Genomic DNA, 11,810 nt, shown 5'->3' with positions numbered 1-11,810 from the left:
TGCGGCGCTTTGCGCTCCCGCGCTCCGCGCCGGCCCACAGCCGCGAGGACAGGTGTTGTGCTGGAGCTCTTTTTAGATAAATGAAGAAAAAAACCTGATCAAAGTTGACGGTGTCCCTCCGACTCTTTCCATCCATCATTGTTCGTCTGTAGTTGCCATTATTTCTACCTTTTCCTTTTTTTTTTCAGGAAATCTTCGGTGTTGCTTACTTTGGAGTTTTGTGCATGTTTTAGAAACGTCTTTTTTGTTAGCATGTTTTTGCTTTCGCATTTGATACAGAAACGTAGTCTAGTAATCCTGATTACTTCAAATGAAAGTTCCATATAGACTGGAATATGGCTTCATCACCCGTCCAGTCCTCTAACGTACTAAGCTGCTAACTCTGCAGTCAGCCCCTTTATTCATCGGTGTTAAAATGCTTCGTAGTCGTAAATACCGAACTGTGCAGCTCTGACTTGCTTCGTTTTGATTTTTGCCCCGCTTTTAGCAAGGTGCGTTTTTTCAGCCCTCGCTTATATTGCCCGTTCGAATTAAGAGGATGCTGTTTGAAAACAGAGCAGCCAGTCTGCAGCAGCCTTCTGACGGTCAAATAAATGTCACTGTCCTCCTTCAACGGCTAAAAACAGACCACAGCTCTTCGGGGTGGTGGTGGACTGCTTTTCCTTTGACTGACAGGCAACTGTGTTAGCGCAGCGGCATATTTGAGTTGGTTCTCCTTGGGTAACACGCACCAGGCTGCTAGCTCATACTCCGCTGCTGCTAATGAGTTTTCTTTATTGTACGCCCGTTCTCCTGTGTCAGAGCAGTTTGTCAAGGTGGTTTCTTGAGTCAGGCTTTTGCACTGAGAGAGAAAACACAGAAAAAAACGTGTGGTTTGTTGTTTTTTACAAATTTTCATCTAAGGGAGGTTGCATCTGCATTAAAAATTCTATTTTTTAAAAGTGATACTTAATCTCTCAAATCCCTTTGGCTTTTCTCTAAATATATGCTACATGGACTCTCAAAATCCCATGGATGTACGAGGGGAGGCTGCTTCTACTTCGCTTTTGATTCTCTAAAAGAGATCAGTGTCCTGCAGTTGAAAAGTGCTGCTTTTGAATTTATGTTGGTTGGGATATTTCAGGAAAAAGCCCCTTTGTTCCCATCAACAAAATCTCTAGTTGCCAGGAATGTTACATGTGAACGTTCATCATATTTTAATTTCCAGGAAGTTACCCCTCTCAAAAAATTCCACCTTTTTTTAATTCCTTTAGCAAGGTCACTCTGGAAATCTACTTGTAGCCTCACTGGTTTTGCTATGATCGGTAGTCCTGTAGCTCAGACTTCCTAACCTATTTTCAGAAGAGCTGACTTGACTTTAATCTTTAGATTTCTTTTTAATAACTTCTGCTTATCTTTTAAATTTGTCCTTCATAATTTCTGCCTCGAAAAGTGGGGCCTTCTTTCTGCTGTCACGCCTATGCATTGTTTACTAAATTCAGCAGATTCCTTGGCACCTGGTATTTTGAACAGAATGCTACTGAAGTACAATCTAGTCTTAGATCTAGAGCTTACAACAGCAATTAAGCGACATTGTTCCTCTGTTTTCCTTATCTACACTAGGAAGAAAGAGCCTAAATGACACAGCCAGGACCGCCCAGCAAATTGATGGGAATTGTCAGGAGTGGAATGTGCTCGTTTCCATGCCAGCACAGTTGATCCTTGCTCTTTAATTAAACAGTACTTGCATCCTCTAGTGTGAGCTAAGTTTATCCCCGCTAAACTGATCCTTTATTTTGGACTAATTTTGCGTGTAACTGCCGCCATTTTGCAAGGTTTATTACCTCGAGATTGGTTACACATACCCCAGTTAAATGATGCACCCCAAGGGCAAGAGATTGCCTGGGTCAGTGGTGTGTAGGATATGAAATGCTTAGCCAGGTTTCAAACTCACAGGTGTTACGCATCCGCAGGGAAGATTGATTAAAAACCGGTTTTACAATTAGTTTTGTTTCAGAGCTACACATCATGGTTTGCCACTAACAGTTGCTGGGTCTGGTGATTGCGAACTGATGTTAGAGCCAAGCTCCCACGAGTAAACCTGAGCACTTACTTTGTGCAGGTTTCCATAGATGGTATCATCTAGTGCCATACGTCTAAGAGGAAATCTGTGAAGCTTGTAATCTTGCATTCAGTACACTTTTTCAATTTATGGGGCCAGCAACTAATACCAATCCCCTGGATTGTAAGAGGTAAAGAGAGAAATTGTAGATTGTAAGGGTATGTGTAGTCCATGAAGAACAGAGGGTTCCCTCCAGGTGCCAGTGGAGGTATCGAGTATTTCTCACTTCTGTGTTAATGTCGCAGATATTGATGTATGATTGTTTTTTTTCCTCCATGCCTGTCTTTATTTCTTAATCCAGTTTATCTTAATGCTGGAAATATTTTGCAGATTTTATACAATATTGCAAGCACTAGCTCATCCACACCTACGGTAGCAGTATCAAAAGCTGTAGTGTAGACAGGCTGCTGGCAGGTTATTTTTGTTTGAACAATTAAGTGGACTTGTTAGCATCATTTTGTCACCAGGGATGTATCATGCAGAGTATAACAATGTCATGATACCACAGTCACAACTATCATAGGGAAGTTGTTAGATCCCAGCAGTCATCAAACTGGAAAACTCAAAGATTGCCTTCTGTCCACCAGTTAACAACTATGTGAAAATACCTGAGCCTAAATTAGGGATGTAAATTGCATGGCCACTGTGGTTGACTTAGTTACAGTTAGGATTTGGAGGACATTAGTTACCAGACAGCATGCTTTTCTGCTAAATACCTCTAATGTTTCAAGCTAGTTAGACTGTTGTCTAGGTAGCAATATATATGCTTCAAATACTGAGTATCATGAAGGAACTGTCAACTCTTGCCTTTGAAATATAGCCAATACAGTCTTCTGAAGACAGCTTCAGTCATCTTTTGTAAAAGACTGACTGCTCTGATAAATATTTATAAGACAGATTTCCATAATAACAGTTGATGTTGAAGTAATGCTTGTAGGACCCAGGCCCTGCTGCCGTCGGTGCCGTACGGATACTCAAGACAGCATAGTCCTTATCTGGTAAAGGTTACTCTGCGGTTCTAAATACTGAAGTGATCTCGCTATAGAAGTTGTTTTAGCTGTATTTAACTGGATTTAGCTGGTAGAATAACATGCAACAGCTGCATTTTTGTAACCCGCAGGAAGGTGTTACAGGCCCAGTTTCACAGCTGCTGCTGCCGCTTACCTTTGATATTGCTATTGCACTTACTTGTTGTAACTGTGTTCTGAAGAATCTTCCCCCATATAAAAGGCTTCTTCTATTCCAGTCATGAAAGCAACGTTTTGTTGCTCCTTTGAGCATCTGTCTCAAGGTTGTAGACGAGTAAGGCAGGCAATTAAATCCCATATTTGTACTCCGGTGTTAGCTTTAGCAAATATTCATGTGTTTTGCTGTTCTGAAATGTACAATAATGCACAGAGTCAAGATTCTAGACTAGTGGATAAATGATGCTTACATTCTCCTCTGTATAAAACCAGTAATAAGATCATTATTTTGACTTTTTTAATTTCTAGTGACTGATTCTGACTCATACAGAATCTTTCTATGAGTTGTTTATAGCTCTTAATGAATGGTGCAGACACTCTGTGAGAGCTCTGCCTCTGTCTCTGGGAGTTAATAGTACTGTCAGGAAAACAGAGACCGACTGACTTGGGAGCTGAGGAGATGGCCAGAGGAGTGCTAACTTCCAGTGATGCCATGACACCCATCTCGTTCTCGACTTTCCCCTGTGGTCCCATACATAGACAAACAATGGGGTAGAAGATGGAATTTGTTATGAAATAACCTTGTGATGTGAACCTCAAGACTTGGAGAAACCACTTCTATGCGTGTGGAGTTTTTTTCCTGCTAAGAGTAGCACATGCTATGAAGAGTCACTTGCACGTGTAACTGTACAGCTAACTAGATGTAGTCAAGTCTAGTCCTAGCTGCAGCAAGTGAAGGTAAGAAAATATTTCTGCAGCTAGGTATTGATTAAAATATTTTAGTGATCACTGTGTGCAGTTTTGCCTTGGTGTGTGTTGGTTCAGTGAGGTGAAAGTGTTGTAGCACTGATTAACTTCTCCAGGTAAGATTCACATACTCCTCTCACTGTGTGGATGGACCCTTAGAAAATGCAGCTGCGATGTTCATCAACACAGCTTTCTTCTAAGCCATTAGACTGTATAAAAATTGTCCTCTTGATCAGTTTCCTATTTAGGAATGGTAGCTGTGGCCAGGGAAGAGGAGGTGAGAACAATCTTTCAAGCGTATACAGATAATTCTAGACTTGTGTTCATGAAGAGGTGGTTGGTGTGTTTAATAAGGCTGATGTCCTTTCTGAAGGGGTTTTGCTTGTGACAATCTGCAAGGCAGCTAATTGCATGAGCAGTAGACATAGTAAGAATATGGTCATATCGAGAGCCAGCATTTCTCAAAGTGTTCCATTAAATGGGTCATTATGAGATTGTCTATATTTAAACCTAGTAACTTTTAATTGCTCTGTGATTCTTGTCGGACTGTCAGATATAAAGGACAGGAGAGCACTTGTGGTTGGAGCTTTAGGCTGGTCAGGTAGCATCTTGTGAGGCAGGGGAGATGAATCTGCAGCCATCCCATGGCGGGGCCATCAGTAGTTACTGTCTTGCAGCCCCCTGGTTACAGAATGTATTTAGCCAAAATCAGGTCTCTAGTGGAGAAGCGGCGAGGAGTTTGAATTGGCTGCGGCTCTGTCCGTATTGAAACTGTCTATCCGTGGCATGCTGAACTCAATCGTGACTCGCAGCTGCGTGTTAATGCTAGTGTTTGATACTGTGATAGTATGGCGGTTACAGCGCAGGCTCCCAGCCCATGTTGCATTCCTGTCGACCAGAGCTCAGAGTCATCTTTGTGGGGAAGGGAAGGAGAGGAAGTCTTCTATAAATAGCTCCTAGATAATACAGGTTTACTTGAGATAAGGCATTTTATTTCCTTTTCTCTACAGCAGTGGCTGCTGATTCTGAAAAGATGTAAGCCTGTGATGAAGTCAGAAAGCTCTCAAGATACTCTGTTCACTGCTGTTGCTTATTACACGTGATAACAAAGAGCAGCTACCTTTTTTCATGTCTTGAAATCCTTGAGTGTCAATATGACCTGCTACATGGGTGGCTCTTACTACAGTTATTCTTTTTTGTTTTTCTTCTGATCGTTGTCCGTAACGTTTTATTTTCCCTGGATACTTATTTCAGAAACGCCTATTTTAAAACAGGAGTTGAATTTGAAGCTTGCATTATACTGGAATTAAAACCAACCTAAGTAAAACTAATATGCTGTCTAGTAGATTATAAAACTGGGGAATAATGCTAAACTTTGAAGCAAGTCATTAATTTCTGTCCTACTGCTGTGGTAGAAAGGAACAAGTGACAAACCAGGACAGTTGCTTATCCTGGATTTCAGTAGCAATATGAGCTTCACTGGCATCTATGTATGTGACTGGTTCTTTATATTAACTGTTACTGATGGTGAAAATAGTCTTACTAGTGTATATTGGTGACTTCTTGCGAAGCAGCGGAGTCAGTATTTGTCAGAGGCACTGTGTAAGTGCTCTTGTATGGATAGAAACCTTCAGAGCATTCAGGATTTTGATTTTCATTTAAAAGTAGGAGCTTCTTTTAAGCCACTCCGGTCTAATAAGACATGGAAGCATTATACGCAAGTGAAATTAACTTACTTCAGGATGTTAAATATTAAATAAAATTGAAATGCAAACTCTTCTAGAGAGCAAGTTGTTAAATTTCTTGCACTGTGATAGTATTCAGGCTGCCATGGCTCTGAAATCCAGGGCTGTCAGAAGCCTTAACATGATTGTGTGCCTAAATTCAGTTATCTTTTGAAAGCATCTGAATGCCCACCTTCTTTAGGCTTATGAGAACTCCAGTCCTGCATCCTAACGACACAAGGGTCCTTTAATTTTGTCAAGAAGCTGTATTGCAGATGTAATAAATCTGTCAGTCATATCTGCAGGATGATCTGAAGATAAAGTTAGCTCCTCTTTGAGCCAGGGATTAGACAAGATGACCTCTTGAGGTGTCTTCCAACCTACATTATTCTGTGATTATGCAGCTAGGCATGATGCTTCCAGCATGGTAGCCACACAGTAGAAGTCATGTGGCAAGTGTTCAAAGAAGCGGTGAAGGAGAAGGTGCTGAAACATGTTGTATTGGATACTGTGCAGACATCAATGACCTGCCCTGAGGGACCCGTCTTCTCAAACCAGGACATGGGAGAACATCCTCCTGCATGGAACATCGGCGTGTACCTCTGAGTTCAGGCTTTGCATGGATTTGGATCCTATCAGATGAGCTCACTGGGGGCCTGCTTTTGTAAGTGTTACCTTACAAGAGTGGTTGTGATCTGTGCATTTTGAAATCACAGCATGAGCAAAGGAGAGAAGAACTTCTGATGCTTTGCTTTGCTGTTTGAAAACAGGCATGAGGCCTCATAATGAAAAATGGAGCTTTTTGTTTTAGGTGCCTGGCTCAAGCTTGGCCCAGGAAGTAAAGAACTCAGACTTGCAACTGAAAAGAGTTGGCAGTTTTTCTGCTAGTTTTTAGTGAAAGAGTTCCCAAATTAGCTTCCTTGACAGTTTGAGGAAATAGAAAACATGAACTGATTTTTTCACTTACGGTTCAAGCTGGAGTTACTCTGCCAGACATGAGCACAAGGAGGCTTCGCTGTGCCCCGCCGGAGACTTTCCATCAACTTCAGTAGACTTGGAAATCCTTTAGGCATTCTGCTGTCCTTCAGCCTCCCCAAAAGTCTCTGTTTGAAGCGAGTTCTCAAGTATCTGTTAATCCTGAATGAATGGGAAAGAGAAGTGTTGCTTTCCCCACTCCTGCCTTCAGGGTGTTTCTAATGCCAGTGTCAGTTACAACCACAACTTTGTGCATTTCCTCTTTGCTTATGGATGTCTCTGTCCAGCAAGTTAGTTTCAGCATATTTTTTTCCTATCCTTTCTGTGAACCCATGAAAAACTCTCACGTCTTTTGTTTCTTATGCATATACCCTCTAGTTTCTATAACATTTTGTCACTGGTCAGTTTAAGAAAAACATCAAACTCCCTTTCTGGAGAACTTGTGGTCTCCAAAGAGTTGTCAGTGTGTTGTGGGGCTGTACCTAATGTGTCTGTCTTGCAAGTATACCCTGATTGTTCAAAGTGAGGGTTTCATGCTTATCCTTTGGAGGCTTGAGCCTATAAAGCTGCGATTCCCTCAGTATCAATAGAAGTATTTTTCTAGCTGCTGTAGTCTCCCAAGTAGGTAAATTGCAATGCTTTCTCTCAAAGCAGGTCGATGTTTTCTCCCTTTTAGCATTTCTGTTCTTCGCTTTGGTGTAGGTTCTTCCCTGGCCCAGCAGTTGATGCAGCTAGTACTCCTCCCTTTGGTTCCAGCCGTGGACAGGAGGTCATGTTGCTTGTTGGCAGGATAGCCAAGTATGACTTAACTTCAAGGGAGCCTGGCATTAGGAATGAATGACACTTGGTGTTTAGTGTCAGGGCTGTGCTGGCATGAAAACTACTGTGGGAGGGACTGAGGTGGGAGAAGATGCTGAAACTGGCCCAGACATGCATCCCCCGTGGGATGTCCTGGTCTTTTTTAGGAGTCTCCTTTGGGAGCTTGCCCTCCCCTTGGCGCTTTGCGGTACGTGGCCTCCCTCCTGCAGCTTTCAGCTGTGTGAAGGTGTATGTGAGGCTTCAAGGTTGGGCTGGCCGACTGCCCTGCTTTTGCCTTATTGGCACCTTGTTAGCATCCCAAACTGGGAATAATTGGCAGTGTGTGTGGTGGCGGCTACTCAGCTGCCAGTTTATTTTGCACATGTTAGAAGACTAGTAGTTAGGCTGCCTTTAAAGTGATTGTTCTTACAGAGAGAGTACACTTGGAATTACAGTAGGTAATTGCATGGTATTGTTTGAGCTGAAGGAAGTTAACACTTTTCCTGCTCATGGGATAAATTGTGCCAAGTCTTTAGTAACAACTACAGTCTTGCTGGATTTCAGAAAACTCTTGTGAGAGATGATTTGGGGCCTACCTACCCAGCAAGTTTCCTGCGCAGAGCAGGTCTCTGTTAATGTATGTCAGCCATACAGCTGAAGCCTTGCTTGTGTACCTTGAGCTTGGGTTTAAGATACCTGATCAGTGTATAACGGTTGTAGGTACTCCTAGGGTCACTCTGCTAGAGAAACACCCAGCAATGTTAAAATGAAGTCTTTTTACTCCAAGAAAACTTGGATTCCTGGTTTGGATGTCTCCTTTTAATAGTTGTCCATATGGTTCTGTCAGTGCTTATCTAGGCATGGAGCTATCCAAGTAGCTGAATGCTACTTAAATTGAGGTGGTTGCTTGCAAGATGTTGTTTTGATAATGCATGTAACTATGGCCAAATCAGAAATAGGTACACTTAGATTAAATGTAATTATTTAGCATTTATTTTTAGCTCAGACTAGGCTAAGAAGAGGAAGAAAAGTTTTCTTCCTGATGCTCTATTGAAACAGGAAGAGAACAGTAGCTCCAGGACAGCTGGTACGTTGGAATTAAGAGAGTCTGACTGAACTTCAAAATCAGATGCTTGATATCATCGTTACATGGATACATTGATTAATGGAAATATAAAATGTCTTCAATATTTGTTGGATTAAATACATCAGTTCTTAAAAGAAAATAAAGTCTTCATCTTATGAAGCCTTTAGTGTCATGATTATTTTAACATAATAAGTACCAGGATAAAGGATTAAAATGTCTTTCAGTGCTGGGTCGTTTTGAGTCTAGACATACATCAGAAAATTTACAAGGAAAAATAATTAATTTATAAGTAAATGAATCCTCAGTGGTGAAGGATTGCAGTTGTTCCATGAAAAACACAGGAAGCCCAACATCCCACAAGTGCATTGGGGCAAGCAATCTGGCAGAAGAGAAACCCAACGACCAAATGTTTATCGTCTCAAATGTGAAGTTTCCCATGGTTGAGAAATGGTATTTTAAAATCTTGAAGCAATAATTGTATACGCGTTAATATAATTTCTTGTTGAGTTTCTTGTAACACTTGGAAACCGTTTGCTAGTTGGCTGGGTGGTTAGGCTTATGACGATAAAAGCTTTCAGTAAAGGAATTAAAATATTGGCAAATGGCCTTGAATGCCTGTTGAAACATGTCTGAGCAAAACCCTCGGGTGGTATAATACGTTTGGTGTGTTAGTGGTTAAGTGTTCTGGTGTCCTGCAACATGCTGGTTCTGGGAGCGTGAGAAGATGGGATCCCAGACTAGGTGTAGCTTGGCTCAGCTCTTACAAAATAGTGAGGTTTGAATAACCTTACTGTTTTTGTAGCTGTCTTTGGGTCCTAGTTTCTTTGTCTCCATGCTTCCGTATTACTCACACTTCATGACATTTTCTTCATATCAGCTCAATGAGAATTGAGGTGTTTGTAGCTACAGGCCGAGTACTATCCAAACCATTAATGGCACGTGGTAATGGGCTAAGCCTGTATCGATGGGACTCAAACGAGCTGATGTATTTCAGGCACTTGTGTTGTATGAACTGGTTTCATGGTCTTTTTGAGGGCAAACTGGTATGTTACAGAAGAGCTACGCTCATGGCTTAGTGCTGCCAAGAGTCTGGGGTCCTGGTACAACTGCTTCCTCCTCAGTTACACGGGCTTCTGCCGGCTTTGTTGTTCATCAGAGGCATCGCAGAAAGAGCTCAGCTCACTAAGCTAGCAAAAGATTACCACTTAACCAGGTTAGCTTTTGCTGGGCTAGCAAGTTGAGTCATTCCAACGAAGGATCAAGAGTGGGAAGCCAAGGCGCAGAAAGGGCTGGTGTCGATTGGTCTGGGCTGTGCTCAATGGCAGCCCCTGTGTCTTCTTTATGTGGCGTGTGTGTGTTTATATTTAGATTGCTGTTAATTTTTTTCTCTGCATTTTAAACATATTTTGTCTATTTAATGAGATTCTTTGAGAATGAGCACTAAACATAGAGACTTTTGTTGTATTATTACCTCTTTGGAACTGTGCTTTGTCTGAAAGGCAGATTTATCAGGAAAGAGTATTCTTCAAGAGAGCTGCTAGGATTAGTGTCGCTCATCAACTGCACATGCTTAAAACCACCTGACAGTTTTAAAAACTGCTGAAAGGCATTCATAGTTCATTCATAGTTCATTTTCTGTATCAGTTTGAGCTGGGTTTATGAGTTTCCTAGTGCTGCTTGGAGGTCTGAGTTTATAAAAGGGCATGGCTCTATACAGTAGGGGAGGACTGGGCCTTGGAGCATCTTCATGAGGTAGCACTGCTCGCCCAGAGATGAGGCTAAACACAGCTTCCGGAGTAATAGTGGCTAGTGACATCTGGGGGCACTCTGTATTCTTTTTTCTGGGACACTACTGTTTGTCCTTCCTCGGCTCTAACAGGCCTGCTTGGCTGCCATGGACACTGTGGAGACTTTCATGTTTTGAATGTGTTCTGAAGTCTGCTTAAATACTTACTTTGAGTGAAAGAATACAGCTGAGAGCCCCATGGAAAGGTGATCTTTCTAATGAAAGGCTCCTGCTCTTCAGAACTTAAAAACAAATATCCAAGGAGAAAGGACCGTCAGGATTGTCATGGGCAGTCTGCTGCCTTCACAGGCTTTCATGTTATAGATACCTACTTCAAAAGACTTCATACGGTATTCATTCTACACACATATGGGAGAGAAAACATTTCCCAATACCCAGCAAAATTTATGATCTGTAGTAAAAGATCAAAAGCTGCGTCTACAATATAACACAGGAAAGAAGAAATGTTTCGCTTTAGGAGTCCAAATATGTTGATCACAAAGTTCAGCTGTTTTGTTGGGATGAGCTGGAGGTGGCAAGGTGGTTGTGTTGTTTAAGAGCTTTTGTCTGTACTGGTGGATTGCTCTGCAACAGAACAGTAAGTATGAAAATGGTGGCCTTTGCTCAGACCTAAATTTGGGCTTAATGAAAAGGGTGCATTTAAATTTCTCTTCATGTCAGTCTGCAGACTTACTTTGAATCAGATTATCTTCCAGAAACATGATTTAAAGTTAAAATAATCTATAGTTGATTAATATGTAAAGTAGGCAATCGCATCTCTTGTTTCTTTCCTTTTCAGGTGGCTATGGTAGAAGTTCAGCTAGACGCAGAACATGACTACCCTCAAGGTCTCTTGATAGCCTTCAGTGCCTGTACTACTGTCCTTGTTGCAGTTCACCTTTTTGCGCTCATGATAAGTACCTGCATTCTTCCAAATATAGAGGCTGTTAGCAACGTGCATAATCTCAACTCTGTAAAGGAATCTCCTCATGAGCGTATGCATAGGCACATTGAGCTTGCGTGGGCGTTTTCTACTGTCATTGGGACTTTGCTCTTTCTTGCAGAGGTGGTGTTACTGTGTTGGGTGAAGTTTCTTCCTTTAAAGAAGAAAACTGATAATCCACTCCAGAGCAACAGTTCTACCATCACATCAGGACAGGCAGCAGCCATTGCATCAACATCTATTATGGTTCCCTTTGGATTGATTTTCATTGTGTTTGCAGTCCACTTCTACAGGTCACTGGTGAGCCATAAAACAGACAGGCAATTTCAAGAACTGAATGAACTTGCTGAATTTGCACGGCTCCAGGATCAGCTGGATCACAGAGGTGATACTATCTCCTCAGCTGTTACCCATTTTGCGTAAACCTGTACTTAAAGAAAATAAACGCACTATTGTGCTTCTGCC

The 11,810-nt window shown here is 41.8% G+C and overlaps 1 protein-coding gene across 1 annotated transcript; it reads left to right on the top strand.

Moving 5' to 3' along the window:
* The first annotated feature begins 11,207 nt into the window (after window positions 1–11,207).
* ORAI1 (ORAI calcium release-activated calcium modulator 1) lies at window positions 11,208–11,810 on the top strand. Its single transcript, XM_010293095.1, has one exon. The coding sequence runs from the start codon at window positions 11,208–11,210 to the stop codon at window positions 11,766–11,768; it is 561 nt and encodes a 186-aa protein (XP_010291397.1). The 3' UTR covers window positions 11,769–11,810.

This window comes from Phaethon lepturus, unplaced genomic scaffold (assembly GCF_000687285.1).
Source record: "Phaethon lepturus isolate BGI_N335 unplaced genomic scaffold, ASM68728v1 scaffold18688, whole genome shotgun sequence".
Taxonomy (NCBI): Eukaryota; Metazoa; Chordata; class Aves; order Phaethontiformes; family Phaethontidae; genus Phaethon; species Phaethon lepturus.
The sequence above is the reverse complement of the archived record's forward strand: the minus strand, read 5'-3'. Positions and strand labels throughout refer to the sequence as shown.

Excerpts from the sequence above, each read along its gene's own strand:
- ORAI1 (XM_010293095.1), top strand. The coding sequence starts at position 11,208 with ATGGTAGAAGTTCAGCTAGACGCAGAACATGACTACCCTCAAGGTCTC.